A 13,577-nucleotide genomic window follows, 5' to 3' on the forward strand; every position below is an offset into this window, starting at 1 on the left:
ACGCTCCCTGGCCCATTGTCAGGGAAACTGGCTCCAGGCCGCTGTTAATTGTAGCCCTAAGGAAGTTGCAGGCTGGCAGCTGAACCCCATGCAGGAGCTGGGTAGGGGCGAGGTGTGGTCACTGGACAAGTCAGGGAGTAAAGTTAATTGGCCTTAACAGGTGCCAGCAGCTAAGTGGCCCGTCTCACCTGCCTTCTGCTTTTCTTACTAACCTTTGCTCAGCCAGGAATCTCCCCTTCCTCCTCTACCTGTTTCAGCCCCTCCCAAACATCCAAGTCAGGCTCTGAGCTCAGCTCACATCAAGCCCGCCTGAAGTCTCAGCGCAGCTGCCAGCTCCGGCCCGCCTTGCCCTCCTCTGAGTTCACGCCCACAGCGATCTCTCCTCGGGATTTTGGGGAGCCTAACCTGTACTGCCTTGGGTTGGCTTTTAAGCCGAGGCAAGGTAACTAGAGTAATGGGACCTTTTTAAAAAAAAACATACAAACAAACCTGAATTCACCATGTCTGTGGGCTCTTGCAAGCTTTCATCAATGCTTTTATTCTCTAAAGCACTTTAGAAGCTCTTATGTAATGCTGAACTCAGGCCATGCGTGCAAAAGCCTTACCTCCAAAACTTGGTGCTAAGATTACTCTCTGTCAGTGAAACTCAAGGGAGAATTTGTATATAAGGGAGGAGATGGGTCACCTGAAGAAGTGAGATACCTAAGACAGAGACCTGTACATATTTGAAGATACTTGGGGGACTCCCAACCAATCAAGCGTTCTAGGGCCTTAGCCCCAGATAAGTCAAGGTGGATCCCCGGCACCTGCATTTTAAACTAGTACCCCAGGCAGATTTGATGCAGGTGATGTCAATCACCCCTGAGAAACATGGGGCTTCTTTGAGAGGTATGGCTGGAAGGTGAAGGATATACCTAAGAAAGCTGGAATCTCTCTGAAGAAAGGAAGGGAGCATAGGAAAGGGGGCACCCCTCATACATTGTGGGCAGGAGTATAAAATGGTGCAGCCTCTGTGGAAAACAGTTTGATGGCTCCTCAAAAATGTAAATGTGGTAATTACCATATGACTCAGCAATCCACGCCTAGGTATATACCCAAAGAAATTGAAAACAGGTACTTAAATACATGCATACACATATTTGTTGCAGCGCTATTCACAACAGCCAAAAGGTGGAAACAACCCCGGTGTCCATCATGGATGAATGGACTTTTATGTTATGTGAATTTCCCCCCAATAAAATAAAGAGGAAAAAAAAAAAGAAATGTAGGGCAGGGGGCGGGGGCAGGGGAAGTGCCAAGGATCAAGGAGTCAGCAGGGCAGGGCAGATGGAGCACTGCCCAGGGAAACAGACCCTCGGTGAGATGGGAAAGTCTGTTGGGCTCCCCTCCCCTCCTGGGGAGACGTTCCTCCAGACTCTCCACCACCCTTTGCTCTGACTTCCTACTCACCAAGCAACCTTCTGATTATTAATGTGGTCTCCTAGGAGCTTGGTGCTTGTGCTGAAAACAAGCTATCTGAGATGCCAGGAATGGCTGTTACGGTCAGTAGCAGACTGCCTCCCCTTGATGAAGTACTCCTTTGGCTTTGTGGGGTATGCATCCATCTCTACTGAACTTGCTGCCTGCGATAGAGACAGTATAGTACCAGTTTTATTTTTTATATTTTTAAATTTTTTATCCGTATATTTTATTTTTATTTATTTTTTATATCTTTATTGGAGTATAATTGCTTTACAATGTTGTGTTAGTTTCTGCTGTAAAACAAAATGAGTCAGCTATACGTATACATGTATACCCATATCCCCTCCCTCTTGCATCTCCCTCCCACCCTCCCTATCCCACCCCTCTAGGTGGTCACAAAGCACAGAGCTGATCTCCCTGTGCTATGCGGCTGCTTCCCACTATCTATTTTACATTTGGTAGTGCATAGATGTCCATGCCACTCTCACTTCGTCCCAGCTTACCCTTCCCCTCCCCATGTCCTCAAGTCCATTCTCTAACGTCTGCATCTTTATTCCTGCCCTGCCACTAGGTTCATCAGTACCATTTTTTTAGATTCCATATATGTGCGTTAGCATCCGAGTACCACTTTTAGTACTGTTGTGGGAATTGTTTCTTTGGTCAGCAAACATTTACGGAGAGACAACTCTGTGCCAGGCGCTGGTTTTAGGCTCTGGGAATTCAGCAGTGAACGTGATGGACATAGTCCCTGCCCTCAGGGGCTTACATTCTTGTGATCAAATAACACATGTGATGAACTCAGCATAGTAATGGGCAAAAAGAAGTGCTCAATAGAGGGCAGATCTTATCACTATTCTTGGTCTGAGTGAGAAGAGGTTTGTGTGGTAATTCCTAAGAATTCCTTCTCCCTCGTCTGTCTCAGCAGTGGTGACAGCCGCATTCTCGCTCAGACTTGCTCTCTCCGGCCTCTTCCCGAGACATGCCAGCTGCACCTGCTCCCACTCACCCCTTCCCTTGCCCACCAGTGTCTCTGATATTCCATAGCAATAAAATCCACCCAACAAGCCTGCTCCAACTGTTTTTCGTGGCCAGGTAACTGACCATGAATTGAAATACAATAATGGAATGCTTCTAAACACATATTCTTTATGGAAACTGTATGAGTTTTACTGGAATTAGAGGACTTGGTTCTTGGACAGATGGTTGGTGTGAGGCAAGAACCAAAGGTTGAGTGGTTGTGATCTGGTCTAACACACCCATGCTTTATGGCCATGCTTTGTTTCTGAACCCAAAGAGCATGATCCATCCAGATCTACCCTAGACTGAGCAGAGATCACAAACCTACTTTTCTCTTTTGTCTCTGATCCTCCCCAGCCCAATTTACCACTTTGCAAAATGTAGACAACTTGTTAGTTGATTTAGTTTCAACTTAGAGTAGGATGGGAGGGATGTTGGGAAGCTGAACCGTGTCCGATGATGTTCTGCTTCTTGATATGGGTGCTGGTTACACAGATGTGATCATTTGTGAAAGTTTGTCAGGCTGTGTATATTTCATAATCTGTGCACTTTTCTGTATGTATGTTTTACTTAAAGCAAAAATGAAAATGAAAATAGGGCCAATGGACTAAGATACTATTTTTTTTGGCTGCGCCGCGTGGCTTGTAGGATCTTAGTTCCACAACCAGGGATTGAACCCATGCCCCCTGCGGTGGAAGCACAGAGTCCTAACCATTGGACTGCCAGGGAAGTCCCTGTACTAAGATACTTTTACAAAGATGCTTTTCTCAGTGCTCCTTATGATATTAAAAATTGGAAATACGTTGCATGCATGAGAGGACTGGTAAAATAACTTTTAGTATATCTGTAAAATAGAATATTATGTGACCATTAGAGGTGTTGAAAAGATGTATAGTTATTCACTTGGAGGTGTAAACAATATAATATGAAATAAGTTAGAAAAGAAGGTAGATTATAAAATATTAAAAGTGATCATCTTTGGGCAGAATATTGGTATTAATAGAGTTAACTAATCTGAGGAGCTTGTTAGTTACAAATTCCTGAGTCCAAACACTCAGAGAGTCTCTTTCAGTCTTCGCCCAACCCCCAACCACACATATCTACCCAGGTTAATTGTTATGCATAGTCTCATTCTTACCCTTTTGGGGGGCCTTGGACCCCTTTGAGAATCTGATGTAAACTATGGATCCTCTCTCCTCAAAAACGAATGGACACACCAAATCTCGGATACAATTTGGGGGGTCCATGACTTTAGTTAAGAACCCCTAATGTAGAATGAGAGGTCAACCTCTCCTTATTTTCCTCTTGTTCTTATTTTTCCTCAGAAGACCCCCTTGCTCCCAACTCCTTAAAGGTCAAGAACCTCTGCCAGGGGACTTCCCTGGTGGTGCAGTGGTTAAGAATCCACCTGCCAATGCAGGGGACATGGGTTTGATCCCTGGTCTGGGAAGATCCCACATGCCATGGAGCAACTAAGCCTGTGCACCATAGCTACTGAGCCTGCGCTCTAGAGCCCGTGAGCCACAACTACTGAGCCCGTGTGCCACAACTACTGAAGTCCACGCGCCTAGAGCCCGTGCTCCGCATCAAGGGAAGCCACCGCAATGAGAAGTCTGCGCACTGCAACAAAGAGTAGCTCCCACTCACCGCAGCTAGAGAAAGCCCGCGTGCAGCAATGAAGACCCAACGCAGCCAAAAAATTAAAAACAAACAAACAAACAAAACCTCTGCCAGGCAGCACAGGCCCCTGGGCCATTGCCAAGGTCAGAGCACATTCCTTTCGTGTGTTCTTGCAGGGTTCCTGGTGCCACCCAGAGGGAATCCACCAGTGGGATGTGCAGGCAGTGGGTTGGCCGGGGGGTGGCCCGGAGGCCTGCTTTGAGAACGTGCCTGTGCTGCCGACTGGTCTCTTCCTGCCGCCCTGCCTCAGGCCTTGCAGGACAGCGCCCCCCGGAATGCAGCCTTCTCCTGCACCCCCGCTTCCTCCCCTCTGGCCGCACAAGTCTGAGGAAGCTGTCCCCAAGGTTTTGATGCGCCTTGATAACATCAACAACAGAAGTCCCTGCATTCATCCTGAACATGTACTAGTTCATGTACGCTGCTCTGGGTCCCTACACTGAGATGGGGAAATTTCATATAGTATAAATAGGAATGGGCTCAAAGCAGTGGCTCACATGTTTTAAGATGGGCTCTAGGCAGCATCATAAACTTTAGGACCCTAAGAATATTTTATTAACAGATCTTACGAGGAGATTTCCTCTTTTTGTGTGTACCTCTAAAAGTCATGGGCTGCTTGGGCAGGGGACGGCTCTATGGCTTCTAAGAGGAAAGAGGCCGTCCAGAAAAGTCAGGTCCATTTGGGACCAGAGGAATCAGTGGCATGACAGCAAGTGGCCTTGGCCACCAGGTGGCATCACCAGCCAGCCTGAGAGCGCAGCTCATCCCAGGAACCCAAATCCTTTTACTGTTGTTCTCTTTCTTCCTTTTCAGCACAGATTTGACTCCACTCCACTACCTGCCAGTCCTTTCCCCAAGAGGACTCCCGTCCCGACACCTGTGGTGTGGTGTCTGTAGTGTCTGTAGGCGTCGCCACCGTGCTCCCCCCTTCACCCCGCACTTGTCCCCAGTTCTGCCCAGAGGAGCACCTGGGGGCCGCCCCTTCCCATCTCCTCCTCTTGGCTCCAGAGCACAACTGCCAAGCAGGATGAACCAGGGAGAGGTGACACAGGGCAGGACAGTTGTCTTAGCCTTGGCATAATAAAAGGAAAACCCAAACACTTTTCTTTTTTTCTTTTTAATATCTAAGATAAAAAAAATTAAAAAAACCCAAAACCAACAACCAAAACAATCCGTTTGAATGTGCCTGGTCTCAGGTCCCATTTCCAGTGCTGTTCTAAAGAAGCGGCACCTTCCGGTGGCTCGGGGGGTCCCGGGTTCTGGGGAGAGCCCAGTGGTGGCCGGAAACCATCCCGGCCTTTATCCCAGCCCCTGGGACAACCAAGGACCCAACATTTCAGAAAGACCACCAGGACTGTTTTTAAGACACGCGGTTGCCCTAGGAAAAGTTCTCCCTGGAGGCTGGATTGAGGGCTATTTCTTGTGGAGAAACTTCATTTTATTGCCTAAAAAAAGAAAGTGAGAACATTTCACCAGGCAGACAAAGGGGCTGAGTTAAATCCTGCTCTTTTCACCCCAGAGGCAGTGCAGACAAGTGTGGCCTCCCCGCCCCCCCCAGAGCTTCACCCCAGAGCTCAGGAGAAGTTGGGGGACTTCGCCCTGCCTGGCTGCCCTCCTCGTGCCTCCCAGTGAAAAGGGGTCTTCCTCAGACTTGGGGAGTTTTGAAAGGAAGCATGTCAGAGCTGTAGATGTTGCTTCTGAAACGGTGATACAGGAAGCACTGACTGTAACACATCCCTGAGAGCCAAGTGAGGAGAAAACTCCCAGCAGCGCGGGAGGCAGGCGGTCCCTTCCCAGGCAGCTGGCCATCCTGGCTGAGGCACCGGCACGCCCCCTGCAAGTCCTCCGTGGGGTCCTCCTCACCGCAGTTCCTCCTTACTGGGGCCTGCTTCCTCCTTCACCTTTTTCGCTTTCTTCTCCTGCTCCCTCTCCTAGCAAGGGCCTTTTTCCTGATTAACTGCAGTCCTTATGAAAATTCTTACATTTCCACCTTTTGGGGGCATCATCTGGAGGCTGGTCCAGGTCTTTACTGCCAGACATCTTTCTCTGGTTCCATTCCTCATGCTTCTAAGCCCAATACCCCAGAAGGTTTAAGAGTGTGGGAGATAATAGTGAAAGAACAGCAAGGCAGCCAGGGGCCCAGGAAAGCAGGGAGGGGGCCATTTGCGTCCTTTGCTTACGATCTGGGGACAGATTAGAACAGGTGGGTAAAATGCTGACTTGGCCCACTCGGTGCAGGCCTCAGAGCTCTGCATTATTAGGCCCCGGCTCTAGGGGAGGGAACTGGCCAAGACCCCATGGTCCGGAGGCTGCTGATGGGAACCGAGACCCCTAGGCCTCACCTAGTCCCTTCAGGAACTTGTTGACACCACTGTGTTCTCCACTGGGGAGTGTTTCCAGGTACTCTTGGGCTCGGACCTCAAAAAGACCTGTTGACAAGAGAAATCCCAGCCATTTTAGTTCCTTCTCTTCGTGCTTCTAGACATATCCATTTCCTTACTGCCATAGGAAAGAGAAACCTTGCTTCTAAGATGAAGTTGCTCCTATAAACATGCTCTGAATCATGAGATTTATAAGGGCTTGTACTGCCCTTATAATTGTCCAACCTGTGCAATAAGTGTCTTTGGAAAGCTGTAAAGCTAGCTCGTATGTGTAATCCTATCTTTACTGGACAAACGCCTTGCAAGCATGTACACCATGCCAGGCCCGCGGTTTCAAAGATGAACCAGACGGCCTTGGCTCGGGAGCTCCTGAGGGCTCCCTTTTCCTCGCATTCTCCCACAAGAGGGCCCCTGGCCAAGTGCTTTGGCCTCCTGGGAACCCGGCTGCCATCTGCAGACTCAGGAGGGCGGGCAGGCCACCTCTGAGGGCCCTTCAGTTCTCACCCGGGACTGGAGCCTCAGGCACGCTGTCTTCATCTCTTACTGATCTTCCACAGACGGGGCTCCTTCTGTGCTACTTTTAAGCCTTATGTCTCGCTCTCTCTATCAAATAGTGATCTGTGTACCCAGCAGGTCTTCTATTAAAAGGAATCCTTTCACCAGGAGTTGTGGGACTCATACTTGCTAATCCATTTTCTTTTGTCTCTTCAGATAGCACTCATCAGAACGCCTCAAGTGTGACAGACTCCCTTTCTGCCTTGCAAAGAGCTCTGGGAATGCAGAGCTTTGGTTCCTCAGATCAGTCTCTGCAATCGCAGCCCCAGAGGACACCAAGGCCTGGGCCAGCTGCTTCCCTGGCCCCCACCCTGGTCACTGTGAGGCATCTCCTCAGTGTTGAGCATCTTTCCCCTTCTCGGGTCTAGCTCCCATCTGGGATAGCCTTTACTGACATTTCTAGTTTTTAGATTCCCACAAGGACTTAAAATGATGTAAGAAAGAGATGGGAACGGTTTCATCCTCCTGGTGCACACTCCCTGCTCCTCCATCACTAGAAGCGTGATGGAGTCCAGCAACAGGGACAGGGAGACTAGGAGAGACAGGGGAATCTCACGGAGCGAGGGCTGGGGCGGGGCTGGGCGGTCTCGCGGAGCGATGACCCACAAACTCCACAGGTTGGGGCAGTCTCTGCCGTCCTGCCTCCCCCATGGCCAGCCCGCTGGGCTCAGTGGCACCACGTACAGTGGAGGGCGTGGGGCCGTCCTCTCCTCCTCTATCCCATCCCCAGGTCCCGGAGGAGAGGCTGAGGAAGCAGGGCAGAGGGAACCAGAGGAGGCCTGAGGAAAAGGGAGGGGAAGGGAAGGGTGTCCTTGAGACTTTCGTTGAGCTGGGGAGAATAGAACAGGAGGGAACTTGCCACCAGAACCTGCAGTGTGGTTCTGGGAATGGGAAGCAGAGGGGAAGCGACGCCTGAGGAGACGGCAGGACATAGGGGCAGTTTCCCCAGCTCAGAGGTGGCGAGAATGAACGTCCTCCAGAGAAGGCTGCATGCTGTTCCCATCCGTGCCCTGGCCCCCGACCTTCCACCCTGCTCAACACCCACCCGGGGTCTGGGCATCTCTGGCTGCCTCAGCCCCCCACAGGGAACATGCCTCCTGACCTTTGGCATCCTGCCGGCGCCGCTCCCGCTCCTGGATGAAGCCCCGGAACGTCTGGGTCTCCATGAAGACCTCCAGGAACCGGCGGAGGCTCTTGGAGGAGACGGCTTTGCGGAAGGCCTCTCGCTGCAGGGTCCTCTCCTCTCGCTCGCCCGCCGTCAGGAACAACGAGTAGTGGCCCACGATCTCCACGAAGAAGCGGACAAAGGCTTCGGATACCACTTCGTTCAAGGGGCTGGACTTGGGGCCTGAGCAAAATGGGGAAGGACCAGGACCGGTGAGGGCGGAGGGCTGAGGCAGAGCCTTTGGGACAAGCCAGGCACTAAGACAAGGATGCTAGCTCCCTGGATGGCAAACTGCAATGATCCACAAAAAGATTACCCACAGTGAGCATTCATTTCTTCCCACCTTTAAACAGATATTTTAGGGCCAAAATGGGGTGGGACAAGTCTTCCCCACAGCTCATTGTTAGAATGAGGTCCTGATAGAGGGGATGAGCGCCCAGCCTCTCTCCCTGTATACCTCTCTTGCCTATTTTCCTGCTTAACCCAGTGCCAAGTGGGACAGATGCCCATAGTCCATTTGCTCCCTGACTCCAATGATGGAAGAGGGGGTGCAGTCTGGGAGGTGGATGAGCATTTACCACGCTTGCAGTCTGGGGACCTGTCATCCTGGTCACTAGCCAGGTCATTCCTCTGTTCCAGAATGTGTTCCAGGGCTACCTGAAGCTTCCGGGGCAGAATGGAATCCTCGTCATCCATCTGTAAAGCAGAAAAAACAGGTGGGCCATCGCCCCGGTGCTTCTGGGGATGGTGGCTGCATCCTGGCCAGCAGGACACATTGGACACTGCAGGGCAGGCCTGGCAGGGTTCCTGGTTTAGTGGAAAGAACACAACTTAGAACTAGAGGCCTGAGGTTTGAATCTTGATTCCACTTTTTACAAGCTATGTGAGCCTCAGTTTCCCCACCTGTAAAATGGGCTACCAATCAGTATCTACCTCACCGTGAAGATTAAATGCACCATATAAAACGGTGATGAAAGAAACTGAAGAAGATATAAATTAATGGAAAGATATTCTGTGCCCATGGATTGAACGAATAAATACTGTTAAAATGTCCATACTACTTAAAGCCATCTATAGATTCAATGCAATCCTTATGAAAATTCCAATGACATTTTTCACAGAAATAGAAAAAACAATCATAAAATTTGTATGGAACCACAAAAGACCTTGAATAGCCAAAACAATCTTGGGGAAGAAGAACAAAGCTGGAGGCATCATAATTCCTGATTTCAAACTTTATCACAAAGCTACCGTAATCAAGATAGTATGGTACTGGCAAAAAAACAGACATATAGACGAACAGAACAAAATTGAGAGCCCAGAAATAAACCCGTACATATATGGTCAGCTAATATTTGACAAGGGAGCTGAATATTTAATGGGGAAAGGATGGTTTCTTTCTTTTTTTTTTAAAAATAAATTTATTTATTTATTTATCTTTGGCTGCACTGGGTCTTCATTGCTGTGTGTGGGCTTTCTCTAGTTGCGGCGAATGGGGGCTACTCTTCCTTGCGGTGTGCAGGCTTCTCATTGCGGTGACTTCTCTTTTTGCAGAGCATGGGCTCTAGGTGCATGGGCTTCAGTAATTGTGACATGGGGGCTCAGTAGCTGTGGCTCATGGGTTCTAGAGCACAGGCTCAGTAGTTGTGGTACATGGGCTTAGTTGCTCCGCGGCATGTGGGATCTTCCCGGACCAGGGATTGAACCCATGTCCCCTGCCCTGGCAGGCGGATTCTTAACCACTGTGCCACCAGGGAAGTCGGAAAGGCTGATTTCTTAAATAAATGGTGTTGGGAAAACTGGACATCCACATACGAAGGAATGAAATTGGACCCCTATCTTATACGAATGAAATTGGACCCCATCTTATATGACTCACAAAAATTATGTGGATTAAAAAAAATTGGATTAAAGACTTAAGTGTAAGAACAGAAACTGTAAAACTACTAGAAGAAAATATAGGTGAAAAGCTCCTTGATATTGATCTTAGCAACAATTTTTTGGGATCTGATACCAAAAGCACAAGGAACAAAAGCAAAAGTAAACAAGTGAGAGTACATCACACTAAAAAGCTTCTGCACAATAAAACAAACAATCAGCAAAATGAAAAGGCAGCTTACAGAATGGGAGAATATATTTGTAAAGCATATATCTGATAAGGGGTTACTATCCAAAGTATATAAGGCACTCATACAACTCAATAGAAAAAAAAGATGGGCAAAGGACATGAATAGACGTTTTTATAGATGTGTATGTACGTGTATATACGTGTGTATGTGCATATATACACATAGATACACATACACACAATGGAATATTATTCAGCCATAAAAAAGAAAGAAATACTGGGCTTCCCTGGTGGCGCAGTGGTTGAGAGTCTGCCTGCCGATGCAGGGGACACGGGTTCATGTCCCGGTCCGGGAAGATCCCACAGGCCGCGGAGCGGCTGGGCCCGTGAGCCATAGCCGCTGAGCCAGCGCGTCCGGAGCCTGTGCTCCGCAGCGGGAGAGGCCACAACAGTGAGAGGCCCGCGTACCGCAAAAAAAAAAAAAAAAGAAAGAAATACTGACTTTTGTGATAACATGGATAGACTAATACTAAGTGAAGTAGATAAGACAGCAAAAGGTAATACTGTATGTTCTCACTTATATGTGGAATCTAAAAAAACTGAACTCTGGGAATTCACTGGTCATCCAGTGGTCAGGAATCAGTGCTCTCACTGCCAGAACACGTGGGAATCGATCCTTTGTCCAAAGCCCTCCTCTTTGGCCCCGTCTTCTGTCCTATCCTCAGTCAAGCCCTGGCCAGGGACTGCCCAAGCCCCTTGACCTGTTGTGCAATTTCAGGCACACAAGGGAGCCTTTCCGTAGCTGGAAAGCTGAGCTCCAAACAACAAAGAGCTGAAAACAGAGCAAGCAGTGGGTTGAAGCTGCACTTCTTACTCACCTGTCTGAGGAACCGATTGTTGACAAGATCGACCACAAGGACCTATGAGATAAGGAAAAGGGACTATTATTGTTACCAGGGCTTCCGGGATACAGAGATGGACTCTTAGCCTTCTTCCTTCTTGGCACCCAGAGTGGCAGCAGGGCTGGGGGTGGAGGGGGCCATTTGTGGTTTCCTGACATTGCCACTGTAGCCACAAACGATGAAGAGGGGAGGTGGGGCAAAGGGCTTTCCAGAAACACACACTTTCAACACTGTAACTGCAGGCTGGGACGTGTCTGGGCCACAAGCTGGACTCCCTGCCCTGTTCTCGGACTGGCTGAGGCAAAGCCACTCAGACTGTTTTTTAGCGTGTGGGTCACTGAGGAGGCGCTAGAGGCCACAGCCCCCCATCGTTCCCATTCCACTCGGTTCTGTCATACCCCCACCCGCCAGGCCTCCCTCCTCCTACCTCCCAGTGACACACTTAGCCCTGTCATTTGTTTAAATAGGGTAGGAGGGGAGAGACCCAGAGGACTGGACCCAACGGGAGAGTAAGTCAAGCTACAGGTGCTGGGCTTCCATGAGTCAAGGCTTTCAGGCTAAAGCACCTCCCTCCTCCCTCCTCAGAGTGAGGCTGAGACCCAGAGCCACAACTAGGGTGAAGCAAGTGAAGGGCCTAGGGCACGAAACTTAAGGAGGCGCTCACTCATAGGATCATGCAAGTGGCCGAGCCCCAGGCCTCAGCGTGGGCCACTGGTTCTGATGGAGGATGAGCAGGGGGCCTGGATGGCCACCATGATTGCACCAGCAGCGGGAATCATGGGCTCTGACACATGGCCCAGGAGTTAAGGGAGCGCTCTCCTTCCTTCTCACACCTTCTCCTGGGGTAGAACTGAGCCATTTGCGGGATTGAGGGTACCCAGGCAAACTCTTTGCAGTTCACAAACCCACACTCAAAGACCTGAGTCTGATGGTTAATATTTAACAGGACTTTAGGACTCTCTGGGCAATTAGAGGAGCTGCATCTGGGGACACGGGGAGGATTTCAGGCCCAGGGGTTCCCTGGGGGTTCAGGACTGCGCAGCGTCATTCAGTCCCCACGGTTCTGCTCTGACTGCTGGAGTTCTCAGTACACGGGGACAGACTATTTAGAGGAAGGGGCTGGGACTAAACATCCACAGAAATGCCAAGGGCTTTCCTCACTTGGATGCTAACTTGAAAATCCAGAACGCGATCATTAAAAACATTTTGGTTGTGGTCTTTTTAACTGATATGGAAAAGGACCTCCTTGTAGGAGCACAGTCTTTGTCAAGACTTCGTTATTAGCCCAAAGATAGTTTCCAGTTATTGTTCGCTCTTTGTGTGCTGTCTTCCCCCGGTGCTGCGGGGTGGAGAAGGGAAGGATAGGGTGGATGGCTATTTACGGATTAGGTGTATTAAAATCTGGGTAACTTGTTGATTGCTGCCCTTCTCAATGGGTATACATGGCAGTAGGTTCATTTAGAGGGGAAACCGAGTCTGCAGTCACTGAGGGTCTACTGAAGCCGACTTGGGGCGGCGAACTCCCAGACAAAGCTGTGGGGTCCCCCTGCTCCCCGACCCTGCCTGCTGGCAGAGCCACAGCCAGCACCTCCCCTCTGCCCCGCCCCACAGGCAGGGCACAGGGGACCTCCCTGAGCTCACCTCTTCCAGCGGCAGCTCCCTGAGCAGCGGCAGCGAGCTGGTGAGCAGCCCAATGAGGAAGGGGGTTGGCGAGCACACGATGTCGATCATGGCAGGTGGCAGCACAGGGATGTAGGTGTGCTGCCAGGTGAAGGGGTAGATGACCGCCACCATCGCGTGGCAGCACGTGGACAGGGTGCTGCAGTGGGGAGAGAGGGGAGGAAGGGCCGGTTTAGGGGAGGTGGGCAGCCTCCACGGGGAAGCCAGAGAGAGCTGTTCACACTCCAGCTCCCATTCATTCCTTCTCCCTCCCAAAACACCCCCAAACAACAAAAGCCTCTTTTCTCATGGGTACTCCTTCTCTTATTGAAGATGCTTTGTATGCAAACACACAGTCTCTCCGCCAAGCATGAAAGCCTAGGTGTGACCAAGGGAAAACAGGGTAAGTCCTTCAGTATTCATGTGCAGCCGTCCGCTCCAAATGGCTCGGTTTGTGTAAAAGTGAAACTCACATACAGTTGCTTCTTGCCCAGAATCCAAAACACAGAAAAATAACAACATTCAGAGAAATAGTCTCTCTTAAAGCAGAATGATCATAATGCAGCCTTTTAAAAAAATATATATTTATTTATTTATTTAGGCTGTGCTGGGTCTTAGTTGTGGCACATGGGATCTTTAGTTGCAACATGCATGTGGGATCTAGTTCCCTGACCAGGGATCGATCCCAGGCC

General features: G+C 49.8%; 1 protein-coding gene across 8 annotated transcripts in view; it reads right to left on the bottom strand.

Annotated features, from left to right (window-relative positions):
* Positions 1-623: 623 nt before the first annotated feature.
* DENND2A (DENN domain containing 2A) overlaps positions 624-13,577 on the bottom strand; it is a 108,482-nt gene continuing 95,528 nt past the window's right edge. For 5 of the 8 annotated variants that reach the window (XM_079930963.1, XM_079930966.1, XM_079930965.1 and 2 more), the window contains 6 exons: positions 12,868-13,045; positions 11,203-11,244; positions 8,835-8,952; positions 8,194-8,439; positions 6,498-6,584; positions 5,268-5,600 (listed from right to left, as the gene is read on the bottom strand). In XM_079930963.1, the coding sequence (XP_079787089.1) occupies positions 5,569-5,600; positions 6,498-6,584; positions 8,194-8,439; positions 8,835-8,952; positions 11,203-11,244; positions 12,868-13,045 (703 nt within the window). In that variant the 3' untranslated portion in view covers positions 5,268-5,568. Of the gene's footprint in view, positions 1,623-5,267; positions 5,601-6,497; positions 6,585-8,193; positions 8,440-8,834; positions 8,953-11,202; positions 11,245-12,867; positions 13,046-13,577 lie in introns of those variants that run through there. The other 3 variants (XM_079930967.1, XM_079930960.1, XM_079930961.1) reach the window with 3 other exon arrangements.

The sequence above is a fragment of the Stenella coeruleoalba genome (genome assembly GCF_951394435.1).
Source record: "Stenella coeruleoalba genome assembly, chromosome: 9".
In the NCBI taxonomy this organism is placed as follows: Eukaryota; Metazoa; Chordata; class Mammalia; order Artiodactyla; family Delphinidae; genus Stenella; species Stenella coeruleoalba.